Below are 21,983 nucleotides of genomic sequence, written 5' to 3'. Positions count from 1 at the left end.
AGTTCTAATACATACACAAGCCTATCACGTAGCCATTGATCTGATCTCTTCATCTAAAATTTCGTGTACTGCTCGATTGTCCTCAGAGGTCAGATACACATGCACCAAGTCCCGTGCAGCGAGAGCATCCTCGATGCTGTCGTGTCCGTTGCGTCCAACTTGGATTTCACGCCCCAGCTTTACCTTTGACAACGTCTTTAGGGAGAGCAAACCACGGCCTTTGGGGCGTTTCTGGCCGCCATCCGCGTTCTTAGGGCTAGTATCCGAAACAGTTGTAGGCTCTACCGGTGTCTTCTGTGGTGACTCGGTGACCGCTTTCTCTGCCGCCTCTTTGAGGGCAGATTCGAGAATATAAGTATCGACTATTCTGTGATGGATCCACCGGAGAGACGTCAAGTCATTGTGCGCCGAGTGTCCTACAACTATTGTAGACGGTCCGATAAATTTCAATACAGCGGCCCTAGCATTGTCCCTTCCAAACAAGCAGCTACGCTTGCGGCGAGCATTGTGCAAATCGGGCCAGCGTATTCCAGAAAATCGGGTGTTGAGATGCAACATGGGCACGTCCGGCCACACGAGCTTGTCGATAAGGACTTGTCCGGAAAAGTAGTCTAGCAGCGTCACGCGAATGAGCTCAGAGTCGTTGGACATTGTTGTACCCATTTCACAGTCAATGGCGACTGCTGCTCGGTGTGAGAATTGGGTTTGTCCAATCTTGGTTGGATGGTGTTGCCATAGTCTTTCAGTCTCGCCGGATACATCCGATCTGGGGATATGATACTCGCGTTGCACGCATGGAGGGTCCGTTGGGTTTTTCCCACAGCACGACCAAGCCTGTCTTTCTTAGTACAGTTCATCTAATAACCTAAACACACACACACCTTTAAATGTAGCCAGCCACTGTGGAACTTGCACCGCATACGGGGCGTGCTGTTGGGGAGTGCAACTCCATGGCTGACAGGACCATCGCTCGAGGTGTCACTAGAGGATGATGAAACTGACACGGCGCAAGCTCGTTCCAAATTTCCTTCGTCCTGAGCATGTTCCTTGTCCTTCTTCTTGTTGTTTCTCTGTTCATTCCTCTTTTCGTTCCTCTTCTCATTCTTCTGCAACCGCAACATTTCTTTGTCAGGAGTCAGCTTAGGACTTGTGGAAATCATGTTATTAGAGCCTATCATACGTATCCCACATCCTGAGCACCTCTTTTTACTCTCCAGATCCTCGTCGGACAGTTCCTTAACGATATATCCAGTCGAAGCCAAAACCTCTTGGCTGTGCACAAGAGAGTTCAGCTGTGCGACGTAATCCGGTGTCGGGGTTATTGGGACTGCGACACTTGATGTGGTGCTATTAGGGGTGATACGATATTGTTGCAATGCGCTGGACATGGTGAAATGTGAAATATTGGTGAGGTCGTGAGGTAATTGATGTCAACTTAGAAATTTATTTCAGTCGAGGAAGGAACATTGAAGGAACAGCTACAATTGATGGATATATAGCCCCGGTGGCACTGTCTATTGTATCACGCAAGAGCTTCTTGCTTTCATTTTGTGCAACAAGGCTACATGCATCGAGAGTATCACATGCGCCAGTGCCACATTTTGCGAATTTCATTATTTCCCCAATGGTAGAGGCACACCTGTCAGCTGCGCGATAATCCGGGACTGAGCCACACTCAACGAGCATTAGCGCGCTAGGCGGATTTGCGTGTCTATATTGTACAGGGGGGTTTCGATACAGCCAGAACCAATGATCCTTATTTCAAGCGATTTTAGTATAGTACATATTATATATGTACATGGGGTCAGCCTTGTTGGTTAGGCAGCAACAACACCAGGCTGTATCTTGCGACCACGCCGCCACCTGGAAAGTTGTTATCAGGCAACTGTTCAGTCGCAAGGAGATTCTAGCAAGGCTAGGCTGAAAGTTGTCGAGATAGTTTAACCTCACTTCATCTGCAGCCCGCATGTACCATATGAACAATGTTGAAAAGAAACTCGGAGGGGTGTTATGTATCTAAGGTTTGACGCTGGGGACGCTCAACCAGTCACAGATCAGTAAATTAATATGTACCGGAGTTTTTCAGCGATCTATATAGATTATATTATTTTGCTTAATAAAAAGCTAAATACCTTAATATAAAGTTATGTCTTTTTTTTGGGTTGATATCGTTGACTCTTATAGGATACAGAGATCTATAATGACTGTAGGCCGAGATAACGCTTTAGAAGATGGACTTTATCTTTCTTGAAAGATAGAAGGGTTGCTACGCATTGCCCTTTCGTGAAGGAATATAAGCTTCGGTAATTTTAACCCTCACGCCTTTGTCTTTGACGATACTCTCCAGCTGATCGACTGTCGGAATTTGTGGCCGGATATTCCATTGTCTTTGCATCTCTTGTCCGTCAGGTCCAGCGAGAATAGCTGCAGCGAAAACAGTGGGTACATTTGCTTTCACCACCCCGAGAACTTGGGGTACAAGAGTTCTGGGAAACATCACGTTTGTATTTCCATGTGTCGCAACAACTTGCGCCCTTCGTGCACAAGTTTCAGATGAAAGATCGACGATACCGCTAAAGTCACCCAGTTTACTACTAACATATGCTTGACATCTATCCTCCATTTTGGTATCTCGGTCAAAATCTGTCCGTGGTGAAGCGAATCCGCCTTCCACTGTATCAAGTTCCTTTGGTGATGAGACTCGATGCACGCGAATATGCCATGTTCCTGCCGGGATCAGCCACGACTCAACCAGCACATCTGTCCATGGTTTCCACTTGGAGAAGAGGATATCTCCTGCTAGAATCGCTACTTCACACCACTCCCGAACACGAAAGTGGCGGCCATCATCACTCAGGCCGATCATGCTATCAAAGGCGCCTTGTGCAAACTCCCGTGGATCACTTTCAATACTAAATCCGTACCGAGAGGAATATGCGAATTTCATGTATTTCTCCGGCACGTGTCGCATTAGCTGCTGCGTTCCAGGTCCTGAGACAAGCATGACGGTATGATTCGGCTGATGTGTGAATACCATTCCAGCAACTGGGTCTGTGTAAACATCAGCCCTAGGAGGCATTGGCAGCTCCTTGGCAGCCCAGAATGGATGATCAGCCGGAAGGCATAATGGAGCAAATGCTTTCATTGACCACCACGGCGAGCCTGTTGAGCTGTATCGTTCAGTCATCAGTTGATTGGGGTATGCATATCCAAGTGTCAAAACGCCATCGTCCAGAGTATGGATCGGTTGAGAAGCCCACCAACGCAAATTGCGTAGATAAAGTCCCTTGATAACACCCCATGGCAAAACCTCAATATTCCCCACAGCTAACATACCCCAGTATGCAGCAGTTGCATGGCGATATATGAGACTACGTCCATATGGGACATTAGCTCCGTTTTCAGAGAACCAGTGGATGTAATGCTTTGCGAATTTCCCGGCTCTTTCCCGCCATCGGTCGACACGGGGCTTGTCATTTGGTCGATAAACAGCGTATAAAAGGCCGTAGTAATGCCAGGCAAAAGGATTATAATAGTCTAACCTGCGTGGATCCTGGATATCGGCTCCGTCTCGATACCAACCATCCTCAATATACATACTGTCAAGATCCTGCAAATACTCTTCTGTGCCATTTTTATCAATTGGAACGCCGACATTCTCAAGACCCAGATCAACAAGGACACGGAAGAACTTATGGTTGTTATTGGCATGCAGCGTATTTCTGCTCTGTATTAACCAGGTCGCTAGGTTTCTTTTTGAATCCTCGTCAAGAGGATCATATACATGTTCCGGTACGACGAGCAATGCATACCCAAGGGCTGTCGCTTCAACATGCCTCTGATCTTTGTCAGTGACCTCACCCCAGTACTCTGCATGATTGGGATCGGTGCCATTCTTTAGTCCCTCTCGGTAAACATGCCAGTGATCAAAATTTCCACCACCTTTGACTAGAGGTACCAATCCAAAAAGAGGACGAGCGAACCCTTCAAGGTCACAGGCTGCGCGATCCCAGTTTGAACTTGAGGCATCTAGCTGCACACGTGCCTTCCCAGGGGAGAATTTCGGGAGGAGAGGATTGAAGAGGGCATGACAGGCTTGGACGATGTCATCGCGAGTTTTGAGTGGATTGGTTGATAGGGGATTGAATCTCGCTGGGGAGATTTTGCTAGAGTCGATATCCATGATTTCTCTTTTTCTTGATCTTATAAAAAAAGGATATTTACATGGGTCCTTTGATGGGTGTGCTGATGCATTTGACCGGGGATGTTGTTTTGGATTTAATAACACCACCATTTAATCCGAGAAATAGATTGACATAACGCAGAGCGGAAATTATCCACGGTCTTCTCACCGGTTCGTCAACTGGTAGAAAAGCACTTTCTGGCCACTGAGACTAATGGCCTCAGAGAGTTCCCCGGGCGCGGGGGAAGTGTCGGCCGACGGATAATTGCCCTAACTTGCTAACTGGAAGTCCGGGGAAAAAGTGGACAGAATCCGGGGAGAATTAAGTTCAGTCTATGCTTTATTATATGATAAGAAAGGATCATGAGCTGAAATGTAGCGTTTTGTAAACCGCCAAACTACACAATTTGATTGAATCGTTCACAAAAAAAAAGGACTGTTAGCATGACACCTACCGTCCTTCTTGATGTCCTCCCAAAGCGCGACAAGTGGTGGTTTCAATACAAATCGCTACTCAATCTCAATCTTCTCCTCCTTGGATGCATTGCTGCTGATATAACCAACGGCTATGATGGCTCCATGCTTAACGGCCTACAAATCATCCCACAATGGCAGGAGTATTTCGCTCACCCCTCTGGCTCGCGACTTGGCTTGATCACCAATGGAACTCGAATTGGCCAAGCAGGGGCCTTGTTCGTTGTTAATCCGCTCATCGAGAGATTGGGTCGCAAGAAGCCTATTGCCATTGGTTCCGTGATCATGCTGGTGGGAATTGCCGTGCAAACGGCTGCTACGAATACCGCCATGTTCGTAATTGGGCGTGTTTTAATCGGGTTCGGAAACAATATACAGCAATCTACATGTCCGATTCTATTGTCGGAGCTGGCGTACCCTTCACAACGGCCCCAGATTACCGGGATTTTGAACTCGACCGGCTCTCTGGGCCAAATTATGGCCGCATGGATCACATATGGAACGGCAGGAATGTTGACTTCATGGAGTTGGCGCCTTCCTAGTCTCCTTCAAGCACTATCTTCCATTTTCCAACTGATTATGGTCTTTTTCATGCCTGAATCGCCACGGTGGCTAGTCTACAACAATGGTCGGGAGGAGGCACGCCAAATACTATGCAAATACCACGCTGAGGGCGACGAAAATTCGGAGCTGTTGGCGTTTGAAATGGCAGAAATTGACTACCAACTCGAGCTGGAAAAAGCCAATGCAAAATCGTCCTGGATGGAATGGTTCCGCACGCCTGCTAATCGTCACCGACTCTTCGTTATTGTGTCGCTAGCCTTTTTGATCCAGTGGTGTGGGAATGCACTGGTCTCGTACTATTTGCATCTTGTCCTGAACTCAATTGGCGTGACCAACACGAAAACTCAATTGCTGATCAATGGTGGATATACTATTGAAGGGCTCATTTTGGGAATGTCGTTTTCGCTTCTAATCGATAAGGTGGGAAGACGTAAAATGTTCTTGAGCGGAATGGTTGTGATGTTCATTGCCTACTTGCTTCTTACCATCTTCACTGGCATCAATGCGAGCCATAATTTCTCCAATGCTGGTCTGGGCGGTGGCACTATCGCCATGATCTATATATTTGGCGTCGGTTACAAACTCGCGGGCCCAACACAGGAACCGTATTTCATGGAAATCAGTCCCTATAATCTGCGCGCAAAAACATCTGTACTCAAACAATTTGGTGATGCTGGAGCAAACCTTTTCAGTGGATTCGTCAATCCGATTGCTCTAGATGCGATTTCATGGAAGTATTATATCGTATGGTGTTGCATGCTTGTTAGTAACTTCATAGTGATTTATTTCTTCTATCCTGAGACAAAGGGGTTGTCTCTTGAAGAAGTTACTCAGATGTTGGACGGAAAGACACCAGGCAAGAACTTGGACGAAGAGGAGCAGAGTGAGGCCCAAAAGGCTACGGTGGAGACAGTTGAGGACGTGAATCCTGTAGCTTAAATGGACTATTATTGTTTAGGTATTCCTAAGTCAATATAATTGATGAGATTTAATGAAACTTTCCATGCGCTTAAGAGACATTTGGAGAATAATCATGTAGGAGAATGTTCGAACAGATGTATTTACTATAGCTAAATTAGACACCTCAGAACAATTATCGTCAGAATCGGTTATGGGCTATTTGATCGGATTTCCAGGTAGACCCGAGCACAAGCAGCCTAGAGCTTTCAAGAATCGAGAAGCATGCCCATGCACAGGAGCAAACAAGCGCGGGCCGGGCGAATTGTCGGCCGGCCTCTCCCCCGGTCCCCGATACTAGCAAATGAATGAGGTTGGAAAGCGAAATGATAGCGCCGGAATATTGTCCGTTTATCTCGAGGTAACGGTTTGTTGCTTGGGGTATGGCTTTGTAGATGTTTACGTGAGAATAAAAGCTGAGACTAGTACCATATCTGGTGCGTGAAACAAATTATATATATATATATATATATTTTTTCAAAAACCACTTTTTTCTACTACACCACCATGGAAACTCTGTATCACTCCACATCTTCATACTCTGACACAGGAGTCTTTAAGGACTCCGTTCAAGGGATGAGCAGCACCGAAACTTCCCTAGAGAGCTCTCCGCCGTCATCGACGGAAGTTGATGGTAATTTTATCCCTGTTGAACCCATGAGGCGAATCGATATGGAATTGCAAGAGCTATTCTCCGAGTTTGGCGCCGGCAAGATCTGGAGAACAGCTGTACATTTGATCCCGCAAAACGTTGGCATCCCCCTTCCTCCCAACTATATTAAGCAGATATGCATCTGACACTCCAGGGTACAAAGGAAACAATAGACCGCTTCCCAGAACATGTTTTGTCTTCTGGGCCCACTGCCGGAAAGTACACTACTCGCGAAGCCAAATTCTGGACATGCGGGTTTTTCCCAGGTAGTCTATACTGTCTTCTTGAGCGAAGCAGCCGATTCCCCAAATCGTTTCCTATCAAAGACAGTTCCATAGACCGACAGAAACTACACGATCAGCTGCTGGCCCTGTGCCGTCGCTGGTCTGAGCCTCTACACGACATGGCTTTTCGGACCAACACTCACGATATCGGGTTTATTATCATGCCGGCACTGAGACAGGACTGGGAGTTGACTGGTAACAAGAGAAGTATCCAGAGTATCCTGACAGCGGCAGAGAGTCTTGCGTCGAGATTCGATGAGAGAGTAGGCGCAATAAGAAGCTGGGATCAGAGTTTTAGCAAACGATACAGCATTGTAGACAAGGAGGAGAACTTTTTGGTGATTATAGATAGCATGTGCAGTGAGTCCCCTCTTTCCATGAAATACACGTCGAGGAAATGTTACTGATGATGGCATGAAGACTTGGATCTCCTTTTTTATGCTGGTCACCACAGTGGCAATCAGCGATACTTGGATATTGCGACTGCACATGCACGAAAAGTCGCAAAAGCGATCATTCGAACGGATAGTTCTAGCTTTCATGTTTGTAACTTTCATCCCAAAACGGGTGACATCCAGAGGCAATATACACACCAGGGATACCGTGATAATTCTACCTGGAGTCGGTACGTGTTTTGTTGCCATTAAGAAGAAAGTCTTCCGTTAATACTGAATATTCTCCAGGGGGCAAGCATGGGGAATTCTTGGCTTTGCACAAACATATCACTGGACGAAAGATCCCTTTTTCCTCTCTGTCGCAACTTCTCTTGCTGACCACTTCCTTCAACGCCTCCACTCAGCACGGCACCATCACCCCTACGTTCCTCTATGGGACTTTGACGATACCCAGAAACCGTATTTACGAGACACTTCCGCTGGAATGATAGCCGCGAATGGGATGCTACTACTCCACCAGGCGCTGGTAGGCGGCTCAAGCAGCAGTATCTATCTTGACGGCGCAATAAGTATCTCCAAAGACACGGTTAAATTATCACTTGCGGATGATCAGACTCCATTCCACCTAAACGAGAACGGCATGGTTGATGTTGTTGAGCCGGGCTTCGAGTCCATTCTGAAGAATGCGACGGCAAACAACAACGAACATGCCATCATGAGATACTCTGATCATGGTCTGGTGTATGCGGATTATTATTTCCTAGAGCTCGGAAATAAGTTGTTGAGAATGGGATTGGTTTGATCGCATTTCTTCGCTCGCATTGTTTGTGATGGTTCACGCTTTTGGATAATACAAGGATGTAGAGTAGGACTAGATAGGTAGACTGCAAGCTTACATTGATAAACTGTATTTACATCAATAATGTGGAAAGCACATTCCCAAAGATTTATAGCTTCTACATATTTTATGCAGGATTCTGCCAGTTGACTGCCAAATCATCCATGTCCCATGTAAAGTCCGTCCCATCCAGCGTAATCACTCTATCCATCTGCGAGAACTGACGATCCAGCAAAACATTGGACATTAAAGTTAGCTCATCGTCGCTTGTCGTTCCATCGAAACCAAACGCTGGGGGTTGCGCATGCGTGTTTAGATTTGTACCGCCGTAGGACTCAGATACTCCAGATCCGTTGATATTACCAGCATAAACGCTGCCAAATGTTGTGTTGTGACGCGGAAGTGTTCCTAATTTATTCCCAGACACAGAAATGTTATTTGAAAATGAATCCCAAAATGACTGAGAGTTGTGAGTTTGTGCCGTGAACTTGTCGACAGCCATGGAGAGTTCTTGATTCCCAGTCCCGTTTCTAGCAGCTGTTACTGATCGAGGGGATTTATCTGCATGAGTTCGTAAAATGTCCAAACCAGTAATAACATCATAGTGGAACAGCTTTTCTGTCGATATAATTTGCTCATTTAGACACTTTGAGTGCAATCCTTCAAGTAAAGCAACGTATCGACCAGCTAAATCCAGGTGTTGCTTCTGCTCGTTGCTATCCGCTAAAACTGTTACGCTGCGAGGATATAAATATCCCTGCCAACGTTGTGACATATCTCTTAGGCTTTGTAATAGAGTGAAGTATTCAGCGGCCAGCGGTGCTCCGTAAAACTTCCAATGAACTAATCAAATCAGCTTGTTTACCAACAGGAAATAAGAGGGATAAGGTAAAGAAAATGGAAAGCGGCGAACCTAATAAGACTCTCGCCGCAACAAATGCACAAAATGGGAACTGTGCAACAACAATATTCGATTCGCTGTAGGTCAGGAACTTTTGCGAGATCGACGAGGTCTCAATTGCTGCGAGCTGGCATGTCTCTGCACTGCATACGCTAGGCAACCGCACAATATTACTCAGTTGAGCCGGCGGATAGGCTATGTGCTGGTGCAACAATATCATGGACGTGTTATGTGTGACATGTGCCAGGGTCAGGTTTGGGTCCATTTTGACGACAGCCTTGTCATGGGAGATGTTAGAGTCTTTCCATTTGCTAGGGAGGAAATTTTTCCAGCTACTTCAATTAGTCCGCATATCTCTCTATAATGGGATAATTGGGCAACACGTACTGAACCAGTCTCAGATCAAGCTCCTTAAACCGAGTCAACCAACTTCCTACCTCTTGTCGATTCGTGAAATCAACTGGCTGCTGCAAAAAGAAAGAAGTAACCTGACATAACGATTCAGTAGCCTCAATGCGATATGCCAAGGCCCCGACTTGCAAAGACTCTGATGCTGGAGAGGTATCATTCCAGAAAGACGCGGGTGACGAAGGTGTTCGTACTGTGGAAATGTTGCGTGGTGAAATGGGGTTGCCGATTTTGGCGGCCGATTTGTCCCAGATTCCGAAATAGGGTGTTACTGCTTTATCACCCCTGGCCCATATTTTACCGTCGCATGGGAGACGGCGGCGGACGTCATCGGAAGTAAGGCTTGTACTCCATCTATTTTTTTGTTAGGGGCATTCTATCAATGAAAGTGGTCCGGGGCAGTTCCATACCCTGCTGTGACAGAACATAGCCTAATGTGCGTCAGAAATTTTGTAAATATAAGTTATCTATACTTTGAACAGCATACCGGTCGAGAATGAAGACGTTCCAGAAGACCCGTCGTCTCTCCTCAGTCTCAGCCCACGTCTGAGAGTCTTGCAGGAGCGTTATGGGCTGAAGAAAAGCTGGTTTAGGCTTCTCATCCAGTTCGATTGTTAGTTGTAGATACTCTACTGTCCGCGTGAGCGATCCTATGATAGGAGATGCACTAATAAGATCTCCGTCACCCATCTGATACAGTTAACACCAAGAAAAACTGCACTGGAGAAAAAGAGAAGTTGTGAAGAGAAAGATGCTCACTCGGTCTGAGGCAATAATGATCATTGCCTGCAAGCTCTCGACGGACAGGTCAACTATTGCCATCCTCATCACCATATCTCGCGAAATTCTTATTTGTGAGTCTCTTTTTGACTCCTCTATGCCTATTTCATCTAATCCCATATGTTTAAGGGTGACGCAAACCATTGCATGAACGAGAACAACAAGATTCTTATCATGTTCGAGATTCTTTAATCGATCTTCAAAGGTCGGCTGGTGCACACATGGTAGCCATGGATGGATTTTAGTAAAGTATTTTTTGACGATCCTGTTCAACGCGTGTCGATTTGGTAGAAATTCTTGTCGGTCAACCCTGGCAGTATACTCTGATTCGTCGGTGTCAGTTCTCCGTCTCTTGGCTGCACTGCTTTCGCCAGTTTTGTAAGCTGTATAAGTATCAGGAGTCAGATGGCGCGCTCCCTGGCAATCATATGTTACTTGTCCCTGTGGTTGCAATTCATTACTGCCCTCTGTCCCTTCTTTCACAGAGTTGGCTATAAGCAATGCTGCATGATACACGCACCCTCGCATATCGAGAGTTACATTATTCGGGGGAACACAAGATCGACGCTCTCCATTTAAAAGCAGTCCTTCCAAAACACCTAAAAAGTTATCAGAAATTTTAATAATTTATGCGTAACAGCGTGAATACTAACTAATTCGCTGGTTGAGACTCTCTACTGCCCCACTCCGAAGACCAGGCTTCTGTTTCTTCCGGTCGTATATACAGGGACATGCTTCGAAATAGTTAGTAGTCAGGCGGATTTATCTTGCTATATTGATTCACCCACAAAGTCTAGAGCACTGCGAGCAGGCAGGAGTTTCGCGTGAGCATTTCAACTTGCGCTTTCTGCACGACTGGCAGGCAGACAACTCGTCCAGCTCATCTCGCCGGTCGGGGGATGTGTTTTTTCCAAGAGTATCCTCCGAATTATCATCTTGGGGCATTTCTTCGGCCATCTTCTTTTAGAAGGTGCATGGCACGACCAGAGTATTGTGACGCAGGATGGATTCTTGAACGGCAAACATCGGCAATTGAAAGTGCGGAGCAAAATCCGGGGTAGCATCGTGGAAGGGTTGTGACTCGCTATGATTGGTGGAGCTTGTTTTTCCAGTAATTCAGAGATCAATAAGCATGACGATCGGTTATAACTATAATGAAACTTAGGCTAATGTCGGTAATGGATATCGAGGTACGATATTTGTGTATAAACCCCGAACATCCACTAATCATCGATATGGCCTTTTTTTTTGTACACGTCCTTGGTATGTAGCAAGGTTCCAGTCATGGTATATAATATTTCATAATGTTTGCGTAAACGACATGAAGCTTAGGAAACATTGAAAGGAATTGAAAGTGCTGCTTAGTGCTGCACGCTGATGGCAAAAAAGTGGATATCAGACGGGCTTGTCCCCTGGTTATAATTTCCAACCTTGAAATAACTGGTCGGAGCATCTAGGGAATATGTCGACAAAGTCTGTTGCGAGCCACCATTGAGACTAACACTCAACACATTACTCTCATACGAAAGCTCGTATGAGAACTGGGTTCCAACGGGGACATTTCCGATAGTAGTAAACTTCTCATTGCCGCCTGAACGGGTCTGCTCTACCCCCATAACAATGTCGCCACTAGAATTGTAGTACAATTCGCAGACAGGTTTGGAGGAGACACTGTCATCGATATGCACTTGCCCAATGACTGTTCCGTGGCCGCTGTTATCTGGTTCCGGCACGATAAGGGTTGCACTCAGTCGGTTTGTCCCTGCGTTGGGATCCCAACTAGTTGGCGAGCCGGTAGATGGATCGACTTCGCGGAGCTCAGTACGACAGTGTTTACTGTTTGGTGTTGTCACGCATCCCGTTGATGTCCCACCAGGAACTTTCATGACGAGAGCACCATCTCCGCTCTCGGTGAAGAAGTATTGATGGCCAGAATCTTGATAACCACTGCAGCCTTGCAGGCTGCTCGACGATATGGTCTCAGGAGAGCCGGTGGAGCCAATTGGAAGTTGCAATTCCCATGGGCTTAGATCAAAATTTCCCCCAGGAGCACAGCTAGGGTTCAGAGCGGCGTGAATGACCGGCAGAGCAGCCGTTATATAAATAGAAGCTAGTTGTAGATGCATATTCTGTTATTTGAGAATGTCTTCGTGATGAGCCAATACGTTGCACTTAATACACCCGTAAAATTGTGACTTTATATGAGATTGGGACAACCGGCGGTGATTATATACCTTTTTTTTTTTTCATCCAAAGTCGTTTGCTCTTCATAAGTTTCGTGTCCTCGAAGCCGGATTCACGTTACATCGCATCGGACTGTGGCGGCCGCTGAATGACCCGGTTCCCGCACCAGTTAGGTAGGAAATTTTGGAAAAAAAAAGAATTATGAGATTGGAATTTAACTTTCTAGCTGTTTTGCCAATCGAACAAGTCCCTTTCTGGCTTGCCCAAGGGTGGTTCAAAGGTACCATATTCCTAATTCGGAAATAATTTAAAACAAATGTCAATGTCCCCCCCCACACTACTCTAGTATGTTTCAGCGGTGGATTGAAGCGTATCGCCAAACTCCACATCAATAATGAAAGCTTGAATGTCAATCAATGAGGTGGGAATAAGAAAACGGTCTTCAAGGAGCTACTTCAATGATTATTTCCAAATTGTTTCAGTTTCTGTTGGAAAATGCAGTGAATGCGTCTATTCTACATGCGCCTTAGCATGCGGATCTATGCGGATCTACTTTGTTTATACTAACTATAGCCTCCGACATAGAGTAGATTAGCCCCCACAACCCAAAATCTAAATTGGTGTTGGCAAGCAGCTGTGGAGGTGAGTCAACTGGCAACTTAGGCGGCTTAGACATCATACCATACTTTTTATAGAACCAAGTATTGTTGTCGTGGGCAAGCATCATGAAACTGCATATAGAAACCAACCTATCTAGGACGTATCATGAGAAGGGATAACGCACAGCCAATTGAATATTGTACCCGAGCTGGTCGTATTCAGAAATTCTGCACTAGTACAGAATAACAAATAAACGTACTACTGGATAATATATATACATACATGCAGCTCTAATATTACCTCACCCATAAAACTGCCAGTTAATCAGAGGAAATTCCAATCGACCAGAAGAAAATACATACCCAAGCTTCAAAGTTTACTCCGACTGTTTTCTCTCATCATGGTTTGCCCCCGCAACAGCCACATCCGTCAGCGCATCCAGGTCGTAGCAGCCAATGACGAATACTAATAAATTAAATCTGGACCAAAAAAGTTGGCTATCATATGTGATTCTATTAATAGTAGTACTCACTGGTACACAACTGAGCTGTAGTGTATGTATTATTACTGCGCTGGAACTTGGAAGTGGCTGGCTCCACAAGAATGATATCATCTAGCCCTAACCGGATGGAGATCTGGGGTATGATGATATCAGCGCTGTTGGATAAATAGAACGCCTCCGCCACATACATCCTGGATTTCTTTTTAGAATCTTCATTAATCAATCTACATATACAAACCAAGCTTTGCTTTACACAAACATCTCTCACAAAACAAAATAAACCGTGATATCAACACCATGTCGGATAACCAAGGTGGCACCAGTAAACATCCCTTGCCACGTTGAAGGAAAGAATAAAAAAAGACTAATCTTAAAACCAGATCCCACAGGCAACGTCCTCGGCGGCATCAGTGACACAGCCGGCAAAACCGTCGGCGGAGTGACCAATACCGCCGGTGGTCTTCTCGGAAACCTAGGCAAGACTGTTGGCGACGCAACATCGGGGCTGGGAAACACGGTATCCAATGTATCTCAGGGACTTGGAAATACCGCGTCGGGCGCTGGCGAGAACATTCGTGGCGGACTAAGTAGCATTGGTGGTGGTGGTTCTGGACAAGGAGGTGCTGGAGGCACGACGGGTGGTGGTCAGAAGCAGACTGCTGAGAATCCATTGGGATTGAATAAGTAGTCGCTATTCGCGTGATGCTTCTGGTTTCTTTTAGATGTAATTAATAAGAACCAATATTGAGCTTATTACTACCATGCTCACATTGACCTCTTAATTACAGCGTGGGTCGATGAAAACAACGGTATTACTCTATGCTATCTCTTTGCTATCTCCATATTCAAGTTTGTCCTTTTCAAGCTCCTCATCTTCTTCACGGCTGTCTTGAATACCCGTATTATCAGAGATATTTTCCTGCTTCAAAACAGCCAGCGCATCCCAAACCTGGACACCCTCTACCGGCAGTGCATCTCCCTGTGGCCGTCCGCTTTTGAATCGCTCCAGAGGCGAGTTGATACCGACCACGCCCCATGCAAAGACGGTCACTTCGCGGATCGTCTGTAGTAAGTCAAGCTCAAGAGTACAGCCATGCTAGATATTCCAAGGAACCAGTTGACTTTTGGGGCTCTTTTTTTTTTTTTTTAGCTAGCAGAGACCAAAAGCCGAGGAGGGGTAGGTAATACATGTAGTACTCATAGAACGTGAAACATTAATTCTAAAATAATAGTTGATTGGCTCAGTTATATGACTATGAAGCAAGCCTTCCTCTTATATGTTTCGCTAAACTGCCTATGACTGAGAAATTGGTGATAATCCAATGATCCACCTTGGTCTTTGACAGAAAATGTGTCTAAAAAATATTTATGTATAAGCGCCGTGAACCCCATTCTCATGAAACACGACTACCGCTTTCCCTTGTCGGAAATAGATGTCGTGGTGACTTCTGGTGGGGTCGTAATAGACAAGCTGATAGAAGTTGTCTTGTCCGAACAGCCAAACCACCCTGGCGTTTCGCATGTTGATGTTGATGTTGGTGTGGTGGTGGCGGTGGCGGTGGGGATTTCTGGTGTAGTAGAAACAATGGAAGTCGTCTTGTCCAAGCAACCAAACCATCCTGGTGTTTGGCAAGTTGAAGTTGACGTCGAAGTCGTGGTCGTGGTCGTGATATCTTCGGTAGTCGTAATAGGCATGCCGGTAGTGGTTGTCTTATCCAAACAGCCCCACCACCCAGGAGTTTGGCACGTTGATGTTCTGGTAATTGGCGTGGACGTTGATGTCAAAGTTGTGGTTGTGGTAGTAATTTCAGATCCATTGCTCTTGAAATATTTCCACAGTTGACAATCATAGCATTCCACTTCCGGCACACACGGTGGAACTTCATCGTATTTTAGCAAAACATCTTTGATAACGCTCTTAATTCGGTGTGTGCCGATTCCAACTCTCCAACCTTTATCCTCGACCGTGTCATAGACGCACATTGATCCAGTATGGCATGCCGACTCAAGAGAGTAGCCCCACCAAGTGCAAGTGGAGCCTACACCGTTGCACGTTCCCGTATAGATAGGATCAGCAGTATGGCCGACATGGAAGATACCGGTGTTCGTCCGTAGTTGAGGAAGTAAAGGATTGTAGCCAGGAGGGGTGGGTAGCCCGAGTCTCGCCGCAGGAAGCGCATCCGGTATAGATTCAAAAGTAACGGTTGGAAGGCCGAATGTGAGGCCGAGAAGTCCGCTCATTGATCCACCAAGGGAATGGCCCGTGAGCCAAACATTAGCCTGGGGATAAACTTCGGTCACGTTCGTATATAGGTCGATGGCCGCCTGGTAGTAACGGTTCCTATCATGCATCGCTTCTACGATGCAAGTCAAGTTGGCTGTATAGACCGATGTGGAACAGTCGCACGCTTGACGCGAGAGGTAGGAGTTTCCCTGACCGCAACAGCAGCCGAAATACAGATTGTCGTTCACTTTATCGTTCGTTGTTGTCTCTGCCCCATCAAATAGCGCAGGCGATGTCCCCTTCAACGATATGACGACAGTGCTGTTGGTCTTGTCCGCGTATATATGGCCTCTCAAACTATCTCCCTGCCAACCGAAACTTGTTGACCAGTTGAACTTTCCACTGATTACGTTCCAGTCACCACTGCCCGGTTCCCCAATGTAGTCGTTTGCTGTCATTTTAGCAAGTGTGAGAATAGTGTCCTTGCTGGTAACATCAGGCCCGTCGATCTCATCCATGACCCAGGCATCGTCAGACAAGACGGTGGCAGCCCCCGAAGACCTAGCATACTCAAGATGGCTTTCAATCACCGAAGGCCGGCGGTCTGCTAGCCTCTGGATGTATAATGAGTTGGATTTTATGGACAAGGCCTCCGTATGTGATATTTCGGCAGGTTCTGGCAAGCCCGTATCTTCGGCGATTGTCACTAGTCGTGTCTCTGGAGTAACGTCGAGCTTTAAATGGAGATCCGGGTCTTGGTGTGTACCGCGGAGGTGGATTTGACGGAGGGTCTATAAACAGGGTCAGAAAAAGAAGAACGGTAGTGTGAGGTGAGTCCTTACAAACTCATGTTGCCCGCTTCCTCCGCTGGAGCCCTCTCCTTGGGGGATCTGAGGTGGTAGGATGGGAAACTGCTGGTTGTGATAGGAGGCTGTGGCAAGGGCGAGTCCCGCGTAGAAAGTGGCAAGCAACGAGAGTCGCCACCGCGAGGAGCCTCGCGAGCGATGCGGCATCGTGACGGTTGAGGTAGTAGAAATGCAGGGCGTGTGGTCGACTCGAGCTGAGCCGAAGCAGGCAGCGTAGAGCATCAACGATCGGATGCTGATAACAGTCGGGGATGACGCAGCCGGGCGAGGCACCTGCCTTATCAACAACCGCCCGCCTGGCACGTGACGGCCCTGGCAGGTCACTTGACCGCTTGGCAGCGATTGCGACTTCGTTGATAGGCTCAGCCTGCTCACCACCTTGCCTCGGAAGCTATCGATGGATCCCTCACTGATTTACACCATTGGATGCTAGGCATGGTGCACCCCATCCGCATGGTTGAGACACGTTATCCCCCTCTGGCCCAGCGTTACTGTTACTAGTGGTGCTGCCTGCTGCGGCCGCTAAAGCCCGGCGGGTCTATTAGCTGTGCAGCGTGCTGTTGTATTATCTGTTATCAGCAGATCAACTCTACAAGCTGTGTTGCTTGCTGGCAAGCTTGACCAGCTGCAGATAAATAATGGCTTCCACAGAATCGCCCGAGAACAGCTCGAGGTCTCCGAGAGCGCTTCATCCCACGCGCTCTTTCACTCGGATGGAATCAAGCGCCGCCGACGCCTCCCCGCGGAATAGAGCAAAGACCATGCAAGAACTGAGCACCGCAGGAGCTGGGAATGGCGACGGTACGACCGCCTTGCAGCCAGCAGTTGATGGTACAGACCACGGACATGATATTTTTGAAAAGCGTGACTCCGTAGACTCGGTTGACGGCGCTGGACATGGCGAGCAGTCGGTTGAAACCCTCCCGGGCGAGGATGGCCAGCATGAGCTTCCAATAGAATTAGCCAGCATGACAGACAGGTATTCCACAACTCTCCACCCCTTATAACAGAATCATTGCTGATATATCGATGACGTGTAGGTTTGTCCAGTCGTTAAGTGCCCGGGTTCATTCAGTACCTCCATCGATTGAGAAAATCGCTACTCTGTTTCAAGAGTTCTACCTTCGAGCAGACTCCCACATCGCCACCCACATCTCAGCTCTTGCATCGCGCATCAACCGCGATGGCTCTTCAGCCAATGCTTCCCAGAAAGATGGGGGTAAAACCCCCACGACACAAATGCTTACTGCGTCCGAAATCACGGAGAGGCGAAAAGCGCGAAAACAACTGCCGTACAAGCGCCTTGCCCTGGAGGAGACCGTGGAAAGGCGGGCTTGCGAGCGTATCCATGACAAGATCTGGCGTCATAAAAGTACTCTCGATGAAGTACGGGATGAGAAATTACGTTCCAAGACAGCGGCGTTGTCTCTTCTTGGCATCGGACTGAAAGATCTGGGAATCGAGCTTCCCGAGATCGATGAAGGGAAAGAGATTGAGGCAAGTTCACGGCTTGCACCGGCTCGAGAATGGTTGAGTAAAATGAACGAAGCAAGGTATCCTCTGGGAAAGCTTCAGTGCTTGAAATCCGCACACAAAGCAATTGTCGATACACTTACGACCCTGCTCGGGTCATCATCCTCAGCCGATGAGATCTTGCCCACACTAATCTACACGTTAATCACCTCTCCACCAGAAGGAATCAATGTGATCAGTAATCTTCTTTTCATCCAGCGTTTCAGATCCGCGAGCAAGATGGACGGGGAGTCCGCTTACTGTTTAACCAATCTAGAGGCTGCAATTGCGTTCCTAGAGGCCGTGGATCTCACAAGTCTGAGCGGAGATCTTCCTGCTGACGGTCAACCACGGCTTCTGAATGCTGCAATGACTTCAGGCACAGAAGTTGAATCTAGTCTCTCCAATGAGCCTTCAGACACAGCGACAGCAGAATTCGCCAAGTCTAGCAAAGAGACGGCATCTTCAACGCTATCGAGATCTCAACTTGGTGCCCCCACAGTCCAACAGCGACGTCTCAGTAACCTATTCCAACCGCCTTCCAAGGTATTGGGGGCTGCAAATGATGCAGTCCGTAATACTGCTGACCAGGGCCTGAAGAATCTCAGCAATGCACTGGATAATAGCTTCAACTTTGTAGTTGGGCGGATGAAGGAGATGCAATCTAACCGTGATGCAAACGAACAACCACTCGTGCCCAAAACATTGGACGAAGCTAGACGCCTTGTGACTAGCCCTCCTGTGATAAACGACAGTGAAGTAGCAAGTGAGATTTCCATTGAAGATTCCACCACGAGAGAAGGCAGACGGCCATCATCAACCTTGAAGCCAGAAGACCTACGCAATAAGACTCCAAGAGACAGGAGCGCAGACAGTGTCCGCAGCAGCGAGAGCAAAAGACCTGGAACGACAGCTCGGCTGAATACACGAGATCAGATTACTCCTAGCCCAAGTGGTGGTAGTTCGATTTTCAACTCTGGCCCTACCACACCATTGGAATCAATGAAGCACTTTGGCAATACCTTTAATCCACTCAATCACATTCCAGGCATGATTAGGGGGTTGGGTCGAAACACACCCGAGACGCCTATCGGTGGTGGCAGTTCATCTTCCCTGCCAGACCGTATGAAGGCTCTGTCTACTGATGCAAGTGCATCAGAATTCGAGCCTTCTTCGACAAGACTAGACCCACCTATTAGAAGGTTCCTAGAAGTTCAAGATGCTCAAGATCTGCGTGTTGGTGAAGTTGCCGCGTTGCTCCAGGATTACAAAAGACTTGCCGCAGCATTATTCCAATCAAACCAATAACTTAACTGATTTATACACAGTTTTTTTTTTTTTTTCGGGCCGTTATATGGAGCATTTTTCCGGCGTTTATACCGGGCGGAGGATGGCCAATATTATACTCAAGTATTGAGCCTTGTTTTTAACACAATTATTTGTCGTTTTAGATTGAATCATGTAGATTAGCAATTATTGCATAAGTCTTATATAGTTATAACACTTCAATTACAAATTCTGTCAAAAGATAGCATTGTAGCATATCCATAATCATGACGCCGGGTCCTCAAAATGCAAACAATTTCCACCGACAATGCAACGTGAAAACAACGGGGGAAAAAAGAATGAAAAAAACACGCTGATCTGATGCAACCGGCCATGCCTGTATGTCAACTGGTACAATCAAATTTTGAAATGCAATTTTTATCATTTCGGTTTCAGCCCCTTCAACACACCCATCCCACCCTGTTTCATATCGCCAAGTTTCCTATCAAGCTCTCGATCTCTCTTCTGAACATCCTCATGTCTCCGCTTGATTTCCGCCTCGAATACGGCAGTCGTCTTTCGACGAGCATGGCGCGCGTCTTTGATCTTGCTCATCATGTCGCCAAGTCGGCCGATTAGCTCGTCGCCGAATTCCTCCCATTCGGGCAGTGTCATGGACGATAGATATCGATGACGGTCTTCCTCAATGGGGAGGGAGTTTAATACAAAGGATAACTTTTCGCTGGCGGTTTTGGCATCATCTGAGGGGGTCTTTTGTGAGGTAGTTGGCTCTTTAGGGGTTGTGATTGCTGGCGGCGTTGGCGTGTGGTCAAAGGACTCCTTTTCCAGCTGAGAGTACTGCATTTGTTGAAGGATCTCGTCGGGATAGTCGGATTCAAACTTTTGGTCGTGATCGTGATCGTGGTCGAAATCTGAGAGTGAGAGAGCTACTGCTGGTGTTGTTGTTGCCGGTAGTTTTTGATGTGTCTTCTTTATCGGTGGTGGCGATGGTATGTTGATACTACTGAGTGTGTCGTCTTCGAATCCTTCGTCATCAGTTGCGTCTAGAGTACTCCTGATTCGATTATTGTCGAGGAAGCTGTCATAGTAGTTGAATGATGACTCCCCCCGCTCTCTGTTCTTCGCTTGATCTCTCTTAAAAAGACCCGTCGGCTTTGACGAGCTTTGCCGCTCAGGAGGCTGTGGCCGTGGACCACTAGCCCGACGGGTAGGAGACTGCTCCTGCTCCTGCTGCGTTTGTTGAATGAGGCGCTCGTATGGCCGCTCAGTCTTGAAATTGAACCGATTATTCGGCGTCGTCGCCAAACTGCGTGACAAATTATTGCGACGATGAGTTGCGGCCATCTGAGCCATCTTGGTTTCTTCGTCAGTGGCAGAAGAAAAACGGGGTACCGGGTCACTGTCGCTGCGGTTCAGCGCCATTCGAGAAGATGCCATGGGTATCCTGGACTGGTCTGTTCGTTGACCTATTAGAGATTTTCTCTTCGAGGCCGGGGTATCGTTTCCTGTCGTGGACTGTTGAGAAACTTGATATTGGACCCAGTCCAATGTATCAGTCACTTTCTTTTTCGCATTGGCCTCGTCGCCTCCTATTAAGGAGACGGGAGAATGTTTGCCAAATTCTTCGTCTATTTCAACCTGGTCTTCGACAGGCTGGTCGGACTCGGAGGGCACACTATCATTCCAATTGATAGAGTTAACGTGGCGGTTGCCGAAAATCTCAAAGCCATGATCGTTGCCAGCAGCAACGCTGGTCACCGTTATTGTCGAGTCATCGACACCCTCGACATCTGTATCAAAGACGCTCTTGTAATTTGCAGCTTCTTCTTCTTCTTCCTGCTGTTGTTGTTGCTGCAGCTGTTGCGTATAGGTCTCATGTTGCCATGAGAAAGGTCTCGTAAATCTTGAATATTGAATACCACTGCCAGATCTTTCTTTAGCTTGTCTGTCTTGTTGTTGCTGTTGCTGTTGCTGTTGTTGAAGCTTGAACAGCTGTTCCGTGTTGCTTCGCTGGAAAGGTTGATGGTGATCACCCTCTCTTGCATGAATGTATTCGCCAACGCCCATTTTTTTGAGACGAATCACCCCGCACAGCGAAGATAGGAACAGCAGAACCAATGCAAGACTACATCAAAAGGAATTCTTGGCCGATCCGCTCCGCAGCTAAGACGTTGAAGTTGTCTTTGTTTTGGTGGGGCCGCCCAATCTTGATAGAGCTTGGCTAGCTGCGGTAACAGCCGGCGCCCGTCAAGTTATCAACAGCTATTTTTTGCTACGCGCACGTGATCATATAGAACATTAATTTTTCTAGAACTACTTTGTAGACTGTAGTAATTGATAGCAACTCGGATTTCTTAATTATACATGGGTAT

The 21,983-nt window shown here is 47.0% G+C and overlaps 10 protein-coding genes across 10 annotated transcripts; 4 read left to right on the top strand and 6 right to left on the bottom strand.

The window, feature by feature from the left end:
* Window positions 1–24: 24 nt before the first annotated feature.
* On the bottom strand, window positions 25–1,388 carry TRUGW13939_07815 (uncharacterized protein; the record flags this gene model as incomplete). Its single annotated transcript, XM_035490952.1, has 3 exons — window positions 25–834; window positions 882–1,123; window positions 1,181–1,388. The coding sequence occupies 3 exons, from the start codon at window positions 1,386–1,388 to the stop codon at window positions 25–27; spliced, it is 1,260 nt and encodes a 419-aa protein (XP_035346845.1).
* Window positions 1,389–2,266: 878 nt separating this feature from the next.
* On the bottom strand, window positions 2,267–4,183 carry TRUGW13939_07814 (uncharacterized protein; the record flags this gene model as incomplete). Its single annotated transcript, XM_035490951.1, has 1 exon — window positions 2,267–4,183. The coding sequence occupies one exon, from the start codon at window positions 4,181–4,183 to the stop codon at window positions 2,267–2,269; it is 1,917 nt and encodes a 638-aa protein (XP_035346844.1).
* A 444-nt stretch (window positions 4,184–4,627) lies between these two features.
* Window positions 4,628–6,160, top strand: TRUGW13939_07813 (uncharacterized protein; the record flags this gene model as incomplete). The annotated part of the gene is made up of 1 exon (XM_035490950.1): window positions 4,628–6,160. One exon carries the CDS (start codon window positions 4,628–4,630, stop codon window positions 6,158–6,160), a length of 1,533 nt encoding a protein of 510 aa, XP_035346843.1.
* Window positions 6,161–6,685: 525 nt separating this feature from the next.
* TRUGW13939_07812 (uncharacterized protein) lies at window positions 6,686–8,311 on the top strand (the record flags this gene model as incomplete). Its single annotated transcript, XM_035490949.1, has 4 exons — window positions 6,686–6,907; window positions 6,985–7,474; window positions 7,535–7,739; window positions 7,798–8,311. 4 exons carry the CDS (start codon window positions 6,686–6,688, stop codon window positions 8,309–8,311), a joined length of 1,431 nt encoding a protein of 476 aa, XP_035346842.1.
* A 163-nt stretch (window positions 8,312–8,474) lies between these two features.
* Window positions 8,475–10,346, bottom strand: TRUGW13939_07811 (uncharacterized protein; the record flags this gene model as incomplete). Its single annotated transcript, XM_035490948.1, has 5 exons — window positions 8,475–9,190; window positions 9,261–9,580; window positions 9,636–10,010; window positions 10,067–10,087; window positions 10,144–10,346. The coding sequence occupies 5 exons, from the start codon at window positions 10,344–10,346 to the stop codon at window positions 8,475–8,477; spliced, it is 1,635 nt and encodes a 544-aa protein (XP_035346841.1).
* A 1,451-nt stretch (window positions 10,347–11,797) lies between these two features.
* On the bottom strand, window positions 11,798–12,562 carry TRUGW13939_07810 (uncharacterized protein; the record flags this gene model as incomplete). Its single annotated transcript, XM_035490947.1, has 1 exon — window positions 11,798–12,562. One exon carries the CDS (start codon window positions 12,560–12,562, stop codon window positions 11,798–11,800), a length of 765 nt encoding a protein of 254 aa, XP_035346840.1.
* Window positions 12,563–14,019: 1,457 nt separating this feature from the next.
* On the top strand, window positions 14,020–14,410 carry TRUGW13939_07809 (uncharacterized protein; the record flags this gene model as incomplete). Its single annotated transcript, XM_035490946.1, has 2 exons — window positions 14,020–14,044; window positions 14,103–14,410. 2 exons carry the CDS (start codon window positions 14,020–14,022, stop codon window positions 14,408–14,410), a joined length of 333 nt encoding a protein of 110 aa, XP_035346839.1.
* Window positions 14,411–15,129: 719 nt separating this feature from the next.
* TRUGW13939_07808 (uncharacterized protein) lies at window positions 15,130–16,959 on the bottom strand (the record flags this gene model as incomplete). The annotated part of the gene is made up of 2 exons (XM_035490945.1): window positions 15,130–16,737; window positions 16,789–16,959. 2 exons carry the CDS (start codon window positions 16,957–16,959, stop codon window positions 15,130–15,132), a joined length of 1,779 nt encoding a protein of 592 aa, XP_035346838.1.
* Window positions 16,960–17,450: 491 nt separating this feature from the next.
* On the top strand, window positions 17,451–19,632 carry TRUGW13939_07807 (uncharacterized protein; the record flags this gene model as incomplete). Its single annotated transcript, XM_035490944.1, has 2 exons — window positions 17,451–17,791; window positions 17,853–19,632. 2 exons carry the CDS (start codon window positions 17,451–17,453, stop codon window positions 19,630–19,632), a joined length of 2,121 nt encoding a protein of 706 aa, XP_035346837.1.
* A 399-nt stretch (window positions 19,633–20,031) lies between these two features.
* TRUGW13939_07806 (uncharacterized protein) lies at window positions 20,032–21,678 on the bottom strand (the record flags this gene model as incomplete). Its single annotated transcript, XM_035490943.1, has 1 exon — window positions 20,032–21,678. One exon carries the CDS (start codon window positions 21,676–21,678, stop codon window positions 20,032–20,034), a length of 1,647 nt encoding a protein of 548 aa, XP_035346836.1.
* Between the last annotated feature and the right edge of the window lie 305 nt (window positions 21,679–21,983).

Source organism: Talaromyces rugulosus, chromosome IV, assembly GCF_013368755.1.
Source record: "Talaromyces rugulosus chromosome IV, complete sequence".
Taxonomy (NCBI): domain Eukaryota; kingdom Fungi; phylum Ascomycota; class Eurotiomycetes; order Eurotiales; family Trichocomaceae; genus Talaromyces; species Talaromyces rugulosus.
Note: the sequence above shows the minus strand (reverse complement) of the source record. Positions and strands in the feature narration are given on the sequence as shown.